This window comes from Misgurnus anguillicaudatus, chromosome 8, assembly GCF_027580225.2.
Source record: "Misgurnus anguillicaudatus chromosome 8, ASM2758022v2, whole genome shotgun sequence".
NCBI classification, from domain to species: domain Eukaryota; kingdom Metazoa; phylum Chordata; class Actinopteri; order Cypriniformes; family Cobitidae; genus Misgurnus; species Misgurnus anguillicaudatus.
In genome coordinates this window covers 36,816,839-36,836,564 of record NC_073344.2, presented here as the reverse complement: position 1 = coordinate 36,836,564, position 19,726 = coordinate 36,816,839, and the positions used below count along the sequence as shown (strand labels likewise).

The following is a 19,726-nucleotide window of genomic DNA, read 5'->3' as shown; positions in this document are numbered from 1 at the left end:
TTTTATATTGCAGTGAATCACATATTAATAGGATTTCATACTGCACTAAAATATTTTTTAGATTAAAAAATATTAACCGAAACAGTGGGGTAATTTTTGGAATAATTTAAGCCATAGATGTGAAGAGTGACAATAGTATACATTTTTATTCATCATAATAAGAGCTTTCCAAACAAAGCAAACCTTTCTCTTTACAACAGCCTTCAAAGCATATTTAAATAGGAGCAAGACTATTTCACTGCTCTGATTTGTAAAATAGCTCAATCCAGGTCTATGGTTGTACACGTATGCAAACGTGACTAATGTGTGTACAGTGCTATGGACAAAGTGATGTGTTTGACAGTTTTAACAAATGGAGGGCTCATCGACTGCTGCTGCTCCCTCTGTCACAGCCTTTACACACTTGGCCATCGTCTGAGACGCTCTGCTGATAGGGTCTATGGTGGCAGATTAAAAAATACAATAAATGATAAACCCAAAGGATCACAATCACATTGTTAGAGCATATGAAAGGAATTATAAATTATGAAACTACCACAGGGTGCAGTGGATGTTACTACTAAAATAAACTTGTATACCTGTCATATAAAAATCCTTCACGGTAAGCTGAGGAGGGACAAGAGGTGCTGCAAGCAATGACTGATTCACAGCCTAGGTAAAACAGATTGACATTAATAAACAAGGTCGTGAAGGTATAAAAGAAATACAAATGCATTAAATAAAGGAGAGAGAATGCTTACCGTTGAAAGCTCGTTGGCCTGTTTGAAATAATTGGCTTCCTCTACATCATCATACCTCACTAGGTTAGGAGAGACTTCTGACAGCCTTTCCCTTACCTCATCCAACGTGTCATAGGGCAGTGTGACTCCCGCCACCTAAACAACAAAACGTAAGAATCTTTACTTGTTTTCTTTAGCAAATATGTTCATAATACATAAGCCGTACACTGATATTTAATTCTGCAATATGTATGCATGTACCTCAGAGATGGCACGCAAAATTTTCCAGTCCTCCCGTGCAATGCCGGGAGCAGTGACCGCAACCCTTGTCTGCTGGGGGCGTCCCTCTGTGTTGACGTATGTGCCATTCTTCTCCGTGTATGCCGCACCGGGCAAGATGACATCAGCCATGGTTGCACCTACGTCTCCATGGTGACCTGCGTCAGCACACCATTAACCTCCAAATATATAACTTACATTGACGTAAAGAAAATATGCAAGTGTGTTCACTGACCCTGGTAGATTATGAAGCTGTTTTTGGGAAGGTCTGCTCTGGTGATGCAACCTCCATCAGCACCCAGGAGAAACAGGACTTTTGGAGGGTTCTTCCGGATGGCATCAACACCAGGCTTATAACCCAGGTCCAAGGCTGCCACTTGACTGGCTACCCTGAGGTCATAAACATATATGACAATGCTTTTCACTAAGCAATGGTGTTGTAGTCAAAATGTACTTATTTAGATGTAAAAGCTGAAGTATCAAGTCATCAGCAAAGTACACATAATGCATACTTCGTGCTTGTAGCACCCACAGCAAAAAACAAACTAACCTGTGTAGTACATTGAGAACCTTCCATCCCTCCTCTACACCACTGGTGGCCCGAGCATTTTGAGAAATGGTGGACACAGCCTTAAATATGGCTGCCCCATCCTCCCTCTGGAGAGCAGAACTGCCCACTACGACAACAGGTTTCTTGGCCTGGGCCAGGACCTGAAACATAAAAAATTAAATGTATTATTAATTCCTTCAAATTCAAGAGCATCAGCATTTGTTTAGTGAAAATTCTGTAAGATTCCCGTGTACGGTTACCTTGCAGAAAGGATGTGTTCCCGCAGCGACCGCCTCCAGCACTTGTGTGGATTCACCCAGATGGTTGTAAGAGTAGCTCAGGTCCACATTATGACCCACCATGGCCACCTGCAGCTCATTATGCAACCAACTAAACAAATTAAGTTAAAAAGAAAACAGTGGGCTGAAGGAATATGAAATCTTAGGGCACCACCGTTGCAAGATAAAGTAATATTCTAGTAAAAAAAATCTGATAATTTACTCACCTCCTTGTCATCCAGGATGCTTGTGTCTTTCTTTGTTCGGTCGAGAAGAAATTAGGTTTTAATCAAGTTTTGGGGAAAACATTCCAGGATTTTTCTCCATGTAGTGGACTCTTGCCCTACCATATTATGTAATCACATTGAAAGATTACGCATGACGTATGTGAAACTACCGCTCCAGTGTAAAGACAGAGGACCATTCAGACGTTATTGTATGTGAAATGATACTAATTAATGTCTTTGTGTCAATTTATTGTTTAAAATGGTCCGCAAGAGTGTGTTTCACATATTAACATGTGACCTTTCGACGTGATTACTAAATATGCGAGGTCACGCTGGCACGTCACACAGCTAGTGCAAGACGAGAAGTTACATATTTGTATTTATTTATTTTTTTTAGAAAATGCCGATCATTTTACTAGCAAAGACCCTTAGGCCTCGGTTGGGTTTGTTTAGAGCTTTTTAAAGCTGTATTGAAACTGTAAACTGTTCACTAAAGTCCACTACATGGAGAAAAATCCTAAAATGATTTCCTCAACAACAAAAAAACCTTAATTTTCAACCGAACAAAGAAATACCTAAATATCTTGGATGACATGGGGGTAGATTATGGGGATTTTTTCATGAAAGTGGAGTATTGCTTTAAGAGTGTGAAATGGTTATACCTTTTGCGTATACGTGCATTGAAAAGAGGAGCCTCATAACGCGGGTTTGTTCCAACCAAAAGCAGAAGGTCACACTCCTCAATACCAGCGATACGGGTGTTTAGGAGGTAATTGGAGCGCAGGTCGGTTCTAGGGCAGACCAGAAAGACAAAATTAAATGAATTCTCTAATGGTATTAAAGAAGCTGCCACAGTTCTAGTGTATTGTGGGTTGTTTCCAGGGCATTACTAAGTTCAAAGTGGTTATGCTGGGTACACACCAAAAGATAATCGGGCTGATTTTGGGCCGATTTCCCCCCTTCCGACAATCCTAGCTATGTCCCGAGTATCGCAATGGTTCTACAGATTATTTTATCAGATTGTCCCTTCATGTGAGGTGTGTTAAGAGTGTCCGAACCTGCACGGAAGAACGTCTGAGCCGCGCCAATCGCAGATCAGAAATCCTGATGTGTGTGGGGAATCCCGAGGACAAACGCAAGTACACTTTTGAGGTTATAACGTGAAACGAAACCAAATCCAATCAGAAAGCGAGATGAGGGAAGACGGAAGCAGTCATGGCGCAGCACAAAAGCCGCTTCTCAATCCGTAGGTCGCATTTCCAGGCTGCATATACGTCATCAAGACTGTCTTATTTCAGAATATTAACAGTAATAAAATTGACTATTATTCCTAGTTTATCATATATTGTTGTAATATACTTATACCCAGCATTAGCAGTTGTTGCAGAGTTTCCTGGTTACTCGCCCATTTCAAATAAACCCACTCCAAGTCTTAGGGATAGTTCACCCAAAAATAAAAAAAATCTGTCATCATTTACTCACTCTCATGTTGTTTCAAACCTACATAAATTTATTTGTTCTGATGAACACAAAGGAAGATATTCTGAGAAATGTTTCTAACCAAACCAATCAGAGGTCCCATTGATTTCTATAGTAGGAAAAAGAATACAATGGGAAGTCAGTGGGGCCTCTTATCGATTTAATTTCCGGGTGAACTATCACTTTAATGATATTCTGGTCCATAGATATAGCTTGGCTCCTTTTTTAAAAATCCTAGGTTAAATTGCTACGTGTGTTTACTTTGACAAGTAATACCCTACCTCTTGAAAAGCTGCATCAACAATAAATCAATAAAATTCATGTAAATGAGAAGATGTATTATGACTGACCAGAACAGAGAGAGAGTTTTTTTTTTTGAGTGTTTCATTCTTAAATCAGTCTTAACACTCACCCGGCACCAGCCATTGGGAAGATCTCCTCAGTGCAGAGGGTTTCGCTGTCCAGTCTGTTTAGCAGATCCTTCAGTGCCACTAGTGCCTCTGCATCCACCATCCCACCTGCAATGGCTCCCACTTCAGAACCCTGAACTCCCTGAAGCTGCAAACACAAGACTCAATAAAATCTCTTGTATGACAATGACAAGAAGCAGACGAATATGGTTTTATGTGTTGTTGTCTTATATGATAATATCACTGGTACTTACAGCTCCAGCCACACGTGTTAGAACATCCTCCCAGGTGGTGTTAACCAGCTGCCCGCTGGCATCCTTCACCATGGGCTGAGTTAGACGCTGCCTTTTCAACCCATCATATGCAAACCTTAAAAAAGACAGCAATTAAGTATCAGTATGTTTTACATGTACAGTAACAACTGAGCTACAGGCTTCATTTTTCTGCTTAAAGGCATAATGTGTGAGATTTCTGCTTTAAAATATCCACACACAAAAAAAATCACTAGCACTAAAGCATTTGTAAGTAACTTTATAATACAACTATATTTAAAGTGTACACAAACCTCCTTTATGTGTACAAATAAAAATGTATGTATTTTTAAAATTCTTACCTGGACTTGTCTGATATCCATTCCTCATTAACGTCCTCATTGAGACGAGGTAGAATTCTCATAACCTCACCACCTCTGGTGCTCACCACAATATTGGAGCCCACAGCATCCAACACATCAATGGTCTCAGTCTTCCTGCACACGCAAGAGCAATGAATGTTTATAAAAAAAATGTAAGTACACAGTCACCAAGTCAACCTTTATAAAAAGACAACTTAAATGTCAGCAAATCTCTCAAGACTATACCTTGTCTCCCAGGGTCTTGCGGTGAAGGCGTATGGTTTGGACGTCAGCGCTCCAACAGGACACAAGTCAATCACATTACCAGACAACTCGGACATGAACATCTTCTCCACGTAGGTACCGATCTGCATGTCATTGCCGCGTCCTGTAGTTCCCAGATCCTCCACGCCAGCAACCTCGCTAGCAAAACGTAAAATACAATGCACACGTTTTGTAAAAATAGAAAGCTTGTTGTTTTGGGTACTGATTGAGTGCTAAATGTGTGTATTATGTAGCCTGAAGAACAAGACATTTACCCACCGTACACAGCGTGTGCACTGTATGCAGCGGGTCATGATTGTTTTGATAAGTGGGCCGATGTTCTTATCCTCTACTGCTCTCTTCCCCTCTGTGAAACGACTTCTGTCTGTGCCAAACATCATGGACTGGTCCTGCAAACACAGATCACACAAACAAGGTGATTGAAAAGTAACTGCGGCGGTACTATTGTTTGCTAGTAGCTGTTCCACCTGTCGATAGTAATTGGCGCTTTTCCACTCTATAGTAGTACAGCTAAGTACAGCTCACTTTTGGGGGTTTTCCACTGTGTACAGTACCTAGAACCTCAGCTGAGGTTCCAAGCGAGCAGTACCAAATTTAATACTAAAATGTGTAGGGGTGCACCGATAAATGCAGATATACACTAATAATACCTGGCCGATAACTATTCTGAATCGCACAGCCGATATTTATCACAGCTTAGTTTGAAAAAGCAACACTCGTCAAACATAATTATTATCCTTAAGCCATTTCCTGGAGCTGCGTGTCATAGCTGCATGTGTATGGTTCGGTGCTTCGTCTGCAGCGCATATTGAGTTTTTGTAAGAGAGCGCCCTCTGGGTTTTGGATGTAGCGGCATTTCACCGTAATTTATTGAGAAACATAGCAAGCATCGGCCGATACATCGGAGCACCCCTAAAAATGTGACATGTAAACACTGCTGATCACTAATTGGTCAGAGAGAATCATCACTACCGGCGTCATTGAAAATGCAAAATTTGCTTAGCCTCGTGCACCGTCGACAAAACCAATGATGTCGTCATCTGCGCTTTGTTGTACAATTTCCCAAACTCCCGTTTTTAGCAGTGAAACTCATCCACATGGCAAGAATCAAAAACACTACGTATCCATCGACGTGCTCCTTTGCTCCTGTGTTTGTCTGTATTACGTTTATGATGATGTCACAGCAGTAGAGGCATCGTGATTATAGACAGTTTCATCAGACGCGCGTGCGGTGACGCGATTATGCGTCTGGTCGGAACTTTACTTCTGGTTTCTGTTTGTTTAATGGTCTGATTAGTTGCTATATTGAACTCTTGAACAAATACTTTGTTGAAAACAGCAAATGTTTTGGTTTCCTAGGTAATCTACATGTTGTTTATTTTGCTTTAGAGCCCGACCGATATATCGGCAGGCCGATATTATCGGCCGATATTAGGCATTCATAATGGCCGATAAATGAAAAAAAAACAAAAACGGACAAAACAGCCTTCAACCATGTCATGAGTGTTGCCGTTGTATAGTTTGAGATGAGAGGGCACTCTACAACCTCCCTGTTGGCAACACTCGTGTATAACGCGTCACACATCCTGCAACCTGCTGATCCAGCCAGAGTTGGGCAGAGAGAACAACGGTTAAGTGAGTTCATGGTGAGTTGGTTACGAGACAATAAAAAAACAAGTTTCTTTTTAAAATGCATTATCATATTATTTTAGTTAAAACTCTTAAATAACTAATGTTAGGGAAATCTGTTAATGTTTTGTGTGTTCGGAATATCGGATTTAAAAACCAACAAACATTGGTATCCGTATCGGCCTTCAAAATCCTCTCTCGGTCGGGCTCTATTTTGCTTGTTATATAAATAAACAACTTTAAAGGGACTTTGTTGTTATTTTTTCTTAGCGAAGTTTAACGGAATTTACGTGTGTTCCACGAAAGCCGATTGTTTATGTTGTTACTGCTGAAACCGTCTATAACGATAAGTCTATAATCCCACCCACTTTGAAGTGGTACTTATGCTGCGTTCCAGGCAGGTTTTTGAGCCTGTGAATTACGACTTCAAAACCACGACTCATGACTCTGAACTGGGAGTATGCATTCCAGGCAGTCTGTAACCGGTGTTTTTACAACCTTCTACCTGTGAAAGTGCACTGGAACGGCAGTCAAACCTGTGAGTTCCCACCCGTGAACTCATACTAGATCGAGGTACTCCCAGTTCAGACTAGTGGTTTTGAAGCCGTCATTTACGGTTTACAGGTTGCCTGGAACGCAGTATAAACTGCAGTGTGAAACCAAACCGAGCTATAATGTTGCTGGACATTGTCAACTTTAGCTGAAAATAAAAGATTCCAGACACTTTTTAGTTTCATTCTTGAGTACTTTAGTTGAGAGTCCAGCCTCCTTAAATACCTGTAATTGAGTCTTTTCTTACCTGCAGATCACATTCTCCTCCTTGATCACAGATTGGACAGTCAAGTGGGTGGTTGGCAAGGAGAAACTCCATGACTCCCTCTCTATTTGACACAAAAAATGGCCAGTGTATGAGCCTTCATATCTTTAAAGCGTGACAAAAACAAGAAGCATTTGTGAAGAGTTACCTGGCCTTGCGTGTCTTCTCTGAGTTGGTCAAAATGTTCCAGCCTTTCATGACAGGCATCGCACATGCTGCTACAGGCTGTCAATGACAAACAGAAGACATTAACAATAATACCAGCGATATTTTATCACAAATGCATGCAACCGCCAACATTGCACTTTACCTTTGGCGCTTTCTCGATTTCTACCAGGCACATGCGGCAGTTACCGGCTACCGACAGACGATCATGATAGCAGAAACGTGGAATCTGCACCCCAACTTTCTCGCAAGCCTTAAGACACAAAATGCATTCGTCAACATACTGTATGGAATCTTGGATCAGTCACATAAAAACTGCGTCTTAAGAACTAGTCTGATCAACTGCCAGTTAGTAAGAGCTAATCAGTTTTACTTTTTGGATTCATTTAAAAAAAATAAAAAGTGCAAAGTCACCTGTAGTACAGTGGTCCCTGGTTCCACCATGACAGGCTTTCCATCTACAAATACTTCAACCAAATTGCTTGAGGCGCGAATTGATGTCCGCACATTGTTGTAAAATCAAAAAATGTTATGATTCATAGAAGGCTGAATTTAAAATACTGCATTTACCTATTCTTGCACATAAGGTTAAAGGTGCTTGGCATTTGTACCAAGAAGAGCGTTACACTTTTATTTGAAAGACCAAAAAAGAATGGATGGAGTAATTACCATTGTTGGTGGTGGCAATGGAGCCCTTACAATGGGCTGCTCCAGCCAGTGCCCGACTTACTGCTGGCAAACGAAACATGTCGCTGTTGAAGAAAATGCCAGGTGATTAGAAGCACACCTAACATGTTTCCACCAACGTTACTTTCTATGTATACAATCAATGCATACTCTCTCAGTCAACAATGAATTATTATGCCACAGTGTATTGAAAAGTTATAATGAGAAAAAATAGAAATCACAAAATAGTCTTAATAATGATCAGACCCTCAGGTACACAGACAATAATATATTATTATAACCATTGTACAATGTATAAGGCAAACAGTAGAAGTCATGTTGCAATGGTTACAAAATCTGCAACTTTATAGCAATATGGCTGTATGCTGTACCCTCACGCAAGCATAAAGCACAACATTTTTAAATTAACCCATTATAAATTAAAACGTACGAAAAACGTATTCTTCCGTGTAACTCTAATGCTGTTGACATTTCCAGTTATGCATACATACATTGGTTAGCAGGCTAGCACCCAACAGCAGTAGCTGTATGGTCAAGGGCAGGGAGAACGTTACTGTCGTATATCTATTTTTACATACAATTATCATTCCAATGGCTATCCACAATATAGTCGTCCAGAAAAAAAACTGTATTTACATTTTAGTCTAGGCAAAAGGCAAACGTTTGCTCTTACCTTGACGCTTTTTGGCCTTCTAGACCAGAACAGCGTTACTGCCGTGGATTCAGATACAAATGTCTCTTCGGCTAATTTCGGAGAGGCTTACGGAAATTGCCGATTTGCATCAACCGGGAAAAAAATACTAGTTTGCTGTAATAAAATAAGGCTGGAAAAAATAAACTCGTTGATATTATGTTAGGATTAATGTAAAAACATAAAAAATACATTAATATAAAGATTTTCAATATTTTGTGTTGACCTTTGACTTTAACTCCTTCGTCATTTCCGCTCAAAAACAAGGTCATTTCCTTCTCGTATTTCATCTTAAAAGTCATTCAAATTGTTTTATGATAGTTATACGTTTTTTGAAATAAATCAAATCTTCCGATCTGTTTTACCTAAAATACTTACATTTACTATGCATTAAATATTCGTCCATAATGCCCTGTTTGTATGTATTTTGCGTAAAGTAAGTAACAATGGGAGGAGTCGTGGCGTCAGAGGTATAAAGACGATCTCACGTTCTTTTCTCGTTCCTTCGCTCTTCCTCCAAGCTCGGTGCTCAACGTCTGCGCACGAGGTCTCACCGGTAACTTCTAACAATGGGTTTTGGTGATCTGAAAACTCCTGCTGGCCTCAAAGTTCTGAATGACTTTCTGGCAGACAAAAGTTACATCGAGGGGTGAGTTATTGTATGTATTATTTCAATATGTCCAATGCACTCGATATGTTGTTTTTTTCCCCGTACAAGTTAATTATGAGCCAGTCTTTCTGCACCGATAAACTTAAAATACCATAGTTAATGTTTTTCTCTTTTATATATATTAAATGTGTGTTTAGTCAATCACTATATAACTGTTGTGCTTCTAGGCTAATGCATTGACATTAGTCATGCAAAACATGTATACCAACCAAACACTATCTTTCCAGGTATGTACCCTCTCAGGCGGATATTGCTGTGTTTGATGCCCTGTCTGGTGCTCCACCAGCTAACCTCTGCCATGCCCTGAGATGGTACAACCACATCAAGTCTTACCAGAAAGAGAAGGGCAGGTAACCTAAAGCTTGATTTGTACTACCAAATGCATTACAGGAGGTTTCCCAATATATGATGAATATTCTAACACCATCTTTCGGCTGAAAACTGATGCATAATCTTTTATACCCTGATATGGTTGGGAGATTTAAGTTCATTGACATATATATTCCTGCAGTACAAGAATTAATTTTTTTATTACTTTCAGCCTTCCAGGTGTGAAGAAACCTCTCGGTCAGTATGGCCCTGCAGGCGTTGAGGACACAACTGCAGCAGCTCCTGCGGCAGCTGATGAAGATGATGACGACATTGATCTCTTTGGTTCAGATGAGGAAGAGGTAAATATAAACTCGTCCCAAAGTTTAGGCAGTAATGTCTTAACTGGTTACATGATGAGTTTTTCACCATCTTTCGGCTGATCTCGTGATGGACACTTTTTATTGCTGAAAACCAGTTCATAGAATGTCCAGTGAATTGCTGTTTGTGTGCACATCTGATCAGTAATGTCTTGCATTACAGGATGAGGAAACCACAAGGATCAAGGAGGAGAGACTTGCGGCTTACAACGCAAAGAAGTCCAAAAGTATGTTTTGTCGACGTCGTAACTTCATTAATATGAAGTCGTGGCTAGTTTAATGATGATCTTATCACCATCTTTCGGCTGAGTCATGTGATTGACACTTTTTTAGAACTGACATTTACTAGTCATTTAATTGTAGTGATTAGATTTTTGTGTGGGATCGGTGGACTTATGTTTTTTTTTTTTATGTCTGAGCAGAGCCTGCACTCATTGCAAAGTCTTCAATTCTGCTGGACGTCAAACCTTGGGATGACGAAACCGATATGGCCAAGCTTGAGGAGTGTGTCCGCAGTATTCAGTTGGATGGTCTTGTATGGGGACAATGTAAGTCCTCATTAAACACCCAGCACATGCCTAATGTTTTTCCTATAGCTGGAAAATATTGTGTGCTGCATTTGAACCCTAAATGTAAACCCATGTGTCATGCTTCATTATTTATCTTTTTCTTCTACAGCTAAACTGTTGCCTGTTGGTTATGGCATCAAGAAGCTGCAGATCGCCTGTGTGGTGGAAGATGACAAAGTTGGAACAGATCAGCTGGAAGAACTGATCACAGCCTTTGAGGACTTTGTGCAGTCCATGGATGTGGCAGCCTTCAACAAGATTTGAGACCCCGCAGCAAAAAGCATTAATCAAATAAAGGCACTTCAAATGGACTTGTTTTTTGTTATGTTTTATTTAAAAAATAAAAAATAAAATGATGCATAGCTCACTGTATTTATGCATGTGGTTTGACATTGTATGCAACTAAATCTTTGCGTTTATTATAACAAAAGTCCCAAACCTTTGCCCTGTTTTTTTTTTTTAAAGTCCATGTTCCCAAAGACTTGAGCTTGAAAGTTTATTTTTCATTTGTTGCACAAAAAAAACCTATAGAAAAGAAGTCAGATTTTCCATGACATTGACAGTCGTCCAAAGTTAACTTTTTGTTATCCGGTACATATTTTTGAATATTTTATTAACGATATCTGGACCGATTAAGTTAGTAATGCATTTTATTTTTTCAATCCGCCTCAAACTTGTGTGAGTGGGCGGATTCCCGCGCTTTACCTTTACGTCACTGCACTAGCAGACCCTTTGCAAAATACGGATACCGATGGGATCTAAGTGTAATAACATCTACAATCAGAATCAGGTGAAAGCGTGGTAAAGGCCACAACATAATAGTATGCATATATTTTGTAAACTACATTCAACTGATCATTTACCATGTCGCCATCACGTTGACACCCCGTCCACGTTGTCATGCTAACTTGCGTATCACTAACTTAGCTTGCTACGCGAGCTAGCATAGCTTGCTAGCTCAAACCGCACAGTTTGTGTGATTTAACAGGGTCAGAAAATAATGGTTTAATCTTTCGAAGAGGTTGAATTTTTTTATGGTATGTGGGTTTACATTGTAATGATCTGACACGCTTTTTTATTTGCATTATTTATGTATGCGGGCCGGTGTAAGATTGGAGCTTTTAAGTTATTAAAAGCTGGCAAATAAAGTGTAACGCAAATTAATAACACATTTATTGTGGAAAATATCTTTGTCAGTAACGTTAAATGATTTAGGATACCCACTGTCCTTAAGTTGTCAGTAGACATAATAAAGTGGTGGTGGTTTTTTTTTTTTTTTAGAAATAAACGATTTATTCGAGTTTTATTATTTATATAAACTTATTTTCATGAAACATACATTGCAAACTGAGTAATAAAAGTGGTAAAGACAAAAATGTAATTCATCTAATCCATGGTAATATGCTCTGTATCTTTAGATGCTATTTGTAACTTACTACACGTGGCTTAACACATGATGGTGATGTGACTCGCGAACATTTCTAAACTATCCTCTCCTCCATGTAGGTGAGTTTATATATTTAATTTACTTTGTGGAGTGGTTCTTAGAGTTTTTATAGATAATTTTTACATTAGGAAAAAATAAAAAATGTGTGTATACAATGAATAAACGTTGCATTCATACTGGTGCAATGCAATATGCTGTCATTATCCCTTATGGGTGTTTTGTGATTGTTTACAGACATACCATGCCCTTGGAGGAGGGACCTAAGTCCTTTGCTAAAGGTAAAAGTTTCTCACACAATCAAAATGTAATATTTTCTATAATTGCAAAAGCCTTAGCATGTTATAATTATATAATTGCATGTACATTGATACAATGTAACCATTTAAAAAATTGACATCAAATGTACCTGCTATTATATAATCACCCATATATTGCATTAGAAGACACATAAATGTTTTATGTTTTGTAGGTGTGGAGAGGCATCCGGCTGACATGTCAGGCAGGTGAGTTGTCATGTTTAACATAACTCACTAAATTTTCAAACTGTTAATAAATCCAGCATTTGCAAGAATCCAAAAGCCATTCCATTATGTGAAGTCATAGTAATTAAATCAAATACCTGCTGTTGTTTTATTATATTAAATCTATATAATCTGTTTCTTTTTTTCAACCTAAAGGACAAGCAGAGGGGAAGAGCCTATTGCTGGTCCTTCCAGTTCTCAAAGGCAGGGTTACTGCACCTGTTGTCAAGTTCCGTACAACAGCGTTGAACAGGTGCATACTGTAACTGTCAGTCATTATTTTACCCCTTTAATTGTTGCTCGCATATGCGTGCAACTTATTAATAGTTTGAGGTTTTGAAATTCTAAAATGTTCATAATTACTATAATGGCATTCTGTTGTTATTTTAAGGCTATTGTAACTGAGCAAGTGTTTGTTTCTGTAGCACATCTCGAGTGCTCAACACAGAGAAGTGGTGCGTGCTGCTCGCACTAATGTGTCCTCTGGGAGTTTGTTGGAAAGATTCCTCCAAGATGTTCTTCAGCATCATCCCCATCACTACAGCGACACACGGTATGTCTAGATTTACACCTGCATCATATATCCTATTTCTCTTGGTCTAACACATTCGCACATATTCCCAACAGAGCTCCAGAGACTAACTTTTTTCATTAGGAGCACAGTGGTCCCCAGCTGAAAATTTTAGGGGCACAACCAGAAAATTTAGGGGCACATACTGTAAATTAACATGCTAACCAAATATTCACATTTCTACTCATTTCCACTGGATTACTAATAAATACTTTAATTTAGATGCAGAAAGTGCAATGTGCTGTTTCAAATTCAGTGTCAAAAAGGATAAATTTACAGGTCGCACATGTGGGACTGGATGTAAAATTAAGTGGCACACTCGCAAATTTTGGTGGCAAAACGCCATCATTTGGTAGCAGTCTGGAGCCCTGCCCAACATATTAGTTTAGTAGCTTTTGTCCATGGTCATCCACATGTGCAAAGTTAATTTATTACATATTTGCAATTAGTTAAATATCTAAATGCATACTTATGTCAAATCAAATATGAGTAGCTATTGAATGTCTTAACACAGCATCTCAATACCATCCTTTACATAAATGTTAAAGAAGAGAGTTGGTGCACTAGACCAGTGGTTTTAAACTGGGGGCCGCGAGATGGTGCCAGGGGGGCCCCAGTTTTATGACATTTTATGAAATACATTAATTTATCATGAATTCTGTGTAATTAAACCTAATAAAAATAAGGCTACTAACCAAAAGCACTACTTTTTTGTACAATTTAATGTTTTTTTTTATTATTATTAATTTTCTTTGGGGGGCCGCGAAGGAATGCACCATACACAAGGGGGGCCACACGCTGAAAAAGTTTGGGAACCACTGCACTAGACTGCCTCTCTCTGGGTGTGCGTGTAATAGTGATTGGACCCCCTGTTAAGGGAATTTAGGTTTACATAAAATAAAAAAGGATTATATTTATTCACATGATGTGTGACTTGCTTACTTCCTTAGTTTAGCTGAACACAAATATTTTTTAAATAAAAATTAATATAAAAGATGTTGTGTATACTATGTGACCCAGCATGCTCAAGCTCCAAAAAGCACATACAAATCTATCTATCAAAAAAGTGAATAAATCTTCTCTGTAGCAAAACATTTTGGTGTGAGAGAAAGTGATTCATATTTTGAACTTATTTAACCAAACTGAAGCCAAATGAAACACACACATGCACAAGTATCTGAGTTGTGACTGAAAGAGTGCAGCACTTACATTTGTGTTGTATTTCATTTATATTTTTCTTACCCATACATGTATTTACTAACCTTTTTAATAACATTGAATCTGTTTGAATCTGTATGACTGCACGTTAATAACTTCCAGTTGGAATGTCTTGTTATCATGACCAGTTTTATCACAAGACACCAAACCAACAATGCACACACTGACTGTTAACTATAATACTTGTGAAGTAATTTTCCAGTGTTTCTTAAAACACTTGATTGATGACATTGTCTGATTAAAGAGAAGGCAGAGGTAGAACAGTCTGTTTATCAATTTATAGGGGTCATGACATGTTTCATTTATTATTATGTCCTTACAATATTACTGAGGTTTTTGAAAAAAAAAAAGTAATTTGTGACAATTTTCCACCCTGTTCTCGTCTGATTTGTGTGTTTCACCTTTAAGAGCGTTCGACCTGGCTTGGTGTCTCGCCCACTTCTATGATTGACAGCCTCTGTGCTGCGGCTACTATGCAGTTTCACTACAAAAACACTCTTTTTAATCACATTGTATGTCTATTCATGTCACAGACAGCCAAACAATCTTACAAGCACTATGGTAAAAAATTTTAAACAGAGAATTTGGGTGGCTCAGTGGGTAGCACTGTTGCCTCACAACAAGTAGATCCCCAGTTCGAGACAAGGTCAGGTAGCCTTTCTGTATGCAGTTTGCATGTTCTCCCTGTGTCATGTGTTTATATATTATACTCATAATGCGCTTATAACAGGATTTTGGCAATATTAGGACCTTTTTCCTGAAATCTGTCAACACGACTAGCTGTCAGCAGTCTGCCTTCATCCAGAAACCGGTCAAATAACAACACAGCAGCATATAAAACCATTAAAGGCATAATAGACATAATTTGACATTGAGATCCTTCAGAAGCCCTGCAAAGATGCTCATTTTTCACAGCACATTATTTGTCTGACATCGCAATCTTACTGGTTTTACATTATATTCTTATCGTGATTGTAAACAACTGCTCCTTCAGATCCATTTGAGTTCCTGCTCTGACTGAAGTTCAGTCACTGAACGCCAGTGGGCGGTGCCAACGATACGATGATGTGCTGTGTCTTTCTCTGGGGCAGAAAAGGGGGAGGCTGCAGACCTGGAGCAGGCAGGTCATATGAAAATTAATCTATCTATATGTACGTCACTGATCCAGCCATTTTCATTTGTTTTATCTGGAGAACAATTGCATAAATGCTTCCGTTATTGATAAGGAGGGCGTTTTAAGCTATGAAACTTGCAGGATGTTTATAGGATGCCAAGACCTGTTATATGTCAATTGATCAAGGCAAAATTGATTCCTAATGTCATGACCCCTTTAGAGGCTCACCCAAATTGTGAATAAACAATCTTTATTCAGCGATTTGCAATAGTTTGTGTTTGCACGGTTTGTGTTCTTACTTCAGCAAGTTTCACATACAGTAACTGGAAATTGGAGAGGAGAAGTAATTTAGCCTATCTTTTCGATTGGTAATTGATGAGTTTGACCATTTGGTTGGGTGGCTGCTGGAAATTTTCAATGTAGGAAAAGTCTTGATTTGGGATAAGATGAGAACCATTTTGTATAAGTTAAAATAAAAAGGGCTCTTATAATTTACACCCATTTGTCTTTGTAGGCCTACCCATGCTGATCTGCCTTCTCTAGCAACCCCACCTGTTCCAAAGGAGGAACTTTCAGAGGTGTACTGTGGATCGGATGATGAAGTTGTCTCTGTTGGGACACGTGAGGAGATGCCAACCTCTGATGAAGATTCCTACCGAATGCAAATTGCAGCCTCTACTCCAGAAGTAGCTGACCTTACTGCAACTACACACATACAAACCACTTACCAGAAAAGGAAAATGGCACCTGAACCACCTCCACCTGAAACGTGTTCACCTACACAAGGTTTTATGCATAGGACTATTGGAAGCTCTGCCAATGACCAACCACATAGATCACAAATGACACTACCATTTCAGAAAGAAGGCTCACAGACACACCCCTCTGGACATCCCTGTGCTTCAGAGGATCCACCAGTCACCAAGGCTGAAGTGGTTAAACACAGGAAAGCACACAGGAAAACTAATAGAAAAAAAGAGGGAAGTGACTCCATTGTACCATCCCAAGCTTCACCAACTTCAAAGTGCTTTTCCTCAAAGGACCAGCCTGCAACCTTTAAGTCAGTGGCTGAGGAATCTTCTCAGTTGATTTCAGCAGTGCCGCCTTGGAAAGGCCCACACAGGGAACATACATTCAGTCATCTATCTGACCAGATACGAGATGTGATAGAGGAGGTTATTGAAAGGCATTGCTATGGGCGCAGTCCCAAGGTCTGCGACCAGCAAGGGGATGATGACAGCTTCTTTCTAAGTCCTCAGTCTATGAGTGAATCCAAAGGTAGTGAAGAATGGGACAACGCAATAGAGACGGCTTTGGGGAAAGTTAAAGAAGAGGAGAAAAATTTAGCAGAATTACTGAAAGTGCATATAAACCTTGAGGACCAAGAATACCAGACTCAGCTAGACACAGCCCTAAACACTGTTGTAATGGACACAGGATCCGAAGCGAAAAACGAGAGTGCTGCTGAGGAGGTTTTTCCTGATCTTCCCCACATACCACAATCTTTTATTGGAAAAACATGGACGCAGGTAATGTGTGAAGATGACATGAAAATAGACTCCATAGTGAAAGAGTTCCAACAAGGTCAGTTTCGCTGTTATTTCGAAAGTGACTCCTTAGCTAGGTTTGGAAAGCATAGTTTGAAAAGAAGAAAAAACAAGAAACAAGACAAAAAACAGAAAGCAGATACTACTGGATGGGAGCCTGTAGATGTCTTGCCTCTAATGGAACCCAATGATGAAGACCCAGAACATCCAGTTGTTTTGTTTAAGAGAGCAAGACGAAAAGTGTTCAGACTAGCATCACGTTGCCAAGTCGTAAAGGTCAGCCATGGTACACAGACCATCCCCTTAAGCTGTCCTGTAGTGCGTCCAAAATCAACAAAAGAAACAGTCCTCTCACCAAACAGCCAAGAGCAATGCCCCATCCCCGAAAGAACGCCTGACATGAAGACCAGACTGTGTGCATTAAAACTTCCAGCTTCCTACTGTAAGATAATGAGTCCTCTCCAGCCCAAAACGGTGGTCTATGTACTTTCTTCTCCAGATGGGGGGCAGGGAATATCCAGGCCCACCCCAATTAAGAAAGTAGGGAGGAAGCGAAAGTCATCTGATAGTGACTTTGGCCTGAAGTACAAGTACAAAAAGACACCTTTGAAGTTCTACGACCCCTTGACCAACAGGATATTGAAGACCCCACCCAAAGGAATGCCTTCACTCCCTAATTCCAAATCACTTTCACATGTCCGGCAGTTATTCCGTAGCCTTAGCCCAGATATTAACAAGGAGAGACAGGGTCTGGAGCAGGGGCAAACATCAGGGACTTCTTGGAAGGGTCGGGGTAGGAGCAGCATGGTTGAGTTATGTACCTCCACCTCAGGATCTTGCCTAGAGAGCGTTGGCCCTTCAGAACCTGGTTCATCTTTGTCTAGCAGTCATAGAGCCTTGTTCCCCCACTCCTCTATCTCAAGTAGCAGTTGCTTCCTCAAGGGACACCTCACGCCATCTGCCTCCCACATGGATGAATCTCTCAAAGCAGTTCCTCGCTCTTGCACAGGCAGTTCCTGTAAAGCAGACGGATCTGAACAAAAGAAACATCATAAACAAGCACTTGACCAAACGCCAATCAGACGTAGCTCACGTAAGGCTGGATCTCTAACTCCAGCCAAGAGACCATCGCCCCCCACCTACGGGACCAAGAGGAAGTCCACCAAGCCACAGCCCAAAGTAAAATCACAGGCCACCCTACAGCACAAAGTCAACCCCCACATATCTGCAGATTGTAGGACCTCTCCCAGAAACAAGAGCCCTGCTAGAACCTCCCTTAGATCATCTTCCTCTAAATCTGCGAGTCAGCCACTTATTACACCCTCTTCGAAACAAATACATACAGGGGTCGATGCCAGTCAGCAGAAGAGAACAAGGGGGAGGACAGCCACTGTAAATTTAGCAGATTGAAAGTCAGACACCAGCTATGAGCATTAAACTGTCTTCTGTTTATCAAATGCTTTATAGTTTTGCACAGTTGAATTTCAGCTCTGTTTCTAGTTGAAGTTCATTTTTGTGTGGTTATGTTTGTTTGTTCATCATCATGTCATGTGTTTTATAACTTGTAATGAGTATATTTTTTAAGTTTATATTGGGTATTTTTCTCAAAAGGTGATATTGATTGTTGATTGTAAATTAAATTTATAATGAATACTTACTAAGTTGTTCAGTGTGTCTTGAGCATATTTTTCTCTCATTGAGTTGTGACACTGTTGTTTTTAAATTATTAATGCAAGCAAATGCGTAACCTATGCTTATGTCAGCAATGCACGTACACCACCCAGAGAGACTGGTAAAGTAAACGTATTGTGTGGAAAAAATGACAGGGAAGAGACAAATAGGAGAATCATCATTCTTTCTCACAAACACATAATACGTAAGGAATAATTGACGACGGGCCAGTGAATTATAAGAAAATAATGCACACCCAAGGTGGCGTCGTGGCATTACAAATAATTCAAAGGACCGGAGTCAATTATTCCGCTTATACCACAGTTACCACAAACACTGCTCTTGTGCCTATTTTTAAGACATTTGGCAAGTTTGGTTTGTGGTTATCAAAAATAATGCATACCCATGGAACATTTCTCAACCAATCAGAATACCGCATTCAACAGGTTTAATAAACAGTAATTAGGAGTATTGAGGCAAAAGTAGTTTTTTAATAGTGATATTTGGAACTTAAAAAGTGTGACCAGAATAATTTATGTACTTTTATATGATTTATTTGAGCCGTTCTTCTGTGATTTACTAAATAGGATTTAGAAAGTAATTAGTAATTATTTTGGAGAGTAATTTGCACACTAATCTAATTACATGATTGAAGATGTAAATAGTAACTAGTAATTTATTACCTTTTTTGTGTAACTTACCCAACACTAAACATAACATTGCTATTACAGTTCAAAAGTTTATGTACACCTGATTTTTAGTATTGCACGATGTTACCTGGACAATGATAGTTTCATTGTTTTGCAATAGTTGTTCAAGGGGTTCTTGTTTGTCCCGAGCCAGTAAACTGTTCACTGGTATTCAGAAAAATCCTCTAGGT

At 39.5% G+C, this 19,726-nt stretch overlaps 3 protein-coding genes across 11 annotated transcripts; 2 read left to right on the top strand and 1 right to left on the bottom strand.

Annotated features, from left to right (window-relative positions):
- Positions 1 to 120: 120 nt before the first annotated feature.
- On the bottom strand, positions 121 to 8,006 carry ndufs1 (NADH:ubiquinone oxidoreductase core subunit S1). The gene is made up of 17 exons (XM_073870843.1): positions 7,866 to 8,006; positions 7,597 to 7,704; positions 7,435 to 7,511; positions 7,269 to 7,350; positions 5,103 to 5,229; positions 4,802 to 4,991; positions 4,556 to 4,690; positions 4,197 to 4,311; positions 3,945 to 4,090; positions 2,716 to 2,844; positions 1,809 to 1,938; positions 1,549 to 1,709; positions 1,234 to 1,388; positions 981 to 1,156; positions 741 to 875; positions 579 to 651; positions 121 to 437 (listed from the first exon to the last, which is right to left on the bottom strand). The coding sequence occupies exons 1-17, from the start codon at positions 7,893 to 7,895 to the stop codon at positions 346 to 348; spliced, it is 2,061 nt and encodes a 686-aa protein (XP_073726944.1). The 5' UTR covers positions 7,896 to 8,006; the 3' UTR covers positions 121 to 345.
- A 1,313-nt stretch (positions 8,007 to 9,319) lies between these two features.
- On the top strand, positions 9,320 to 11,068 carry eef1b2 (eukaryotic translation elongation factor 1 beta 2). The gene is made up of 6 exons (XM_055213888.2): positions 9,320 to 9,478; positions 9,727 to 9,849; positions 10,041 to 10,170; positions 10,352 to 10,415; positions 10,611 to 10,736; positions 10,867 to 11,068. The coding sequence occupies exons 1-6, from the start codon at positions 9,399 to 9,401 to the stop codon at positions 11,019 to 11,021; spliced, it is 678 nt and encodes a 225-aa protein (XP_055069863.2). The 5' UTR covers positions 9,320 to 9,398; the 3' UTR covers positions 11,022 to 11,068.
- Positions 11,069 to 11,261: 193 nt separating this feature from the next.
- On the top strand, positions 11,262 to 18,832 carry zdbf2 (zinc finger, DBF-type containing 2). 9 transcript variants are annotated; one of them, XM_055213877.2, is made up of 7 exons: positions 11,262 to 11,547; positions 12,176 to 12,259; positions 12,439 to 12,482; positions 12,674 to 12,707; positions 12,882 to 12,978; positions 13,151 to 13,278; positions 16,143 to 18,832. In XM_055213877.2, exons 3-7 carry the CDS (start codon positions 12,446 to 12,448, stop codon positions 18,583 to 18,585), a joined length of 2,739 nt encoding a protein of 912 aa, XP_055069852.2. In that variant the 5' UTR covers positions 11,262 to 11,547; positions 12,176 to 12,259; positions 12,439 to 12,445; the 3' UTR covers positions 18,586 to 18,832. The 9 variants fall into 9 exon arrangements, with proteins under 9 accessions (XP_055069852.2, XP_055069854.2, XP_055069853.2 ...); XM_055213879.2 differs by having other exon boundaries at positions 11,262 to 11,558; XM_055213878.2 differs by having other exon boundaries at positions 11,262 to 11,578.
- The last annotated feature ends 894 nt before the right edge of the window (positions 18,833 to 19,726 follow it).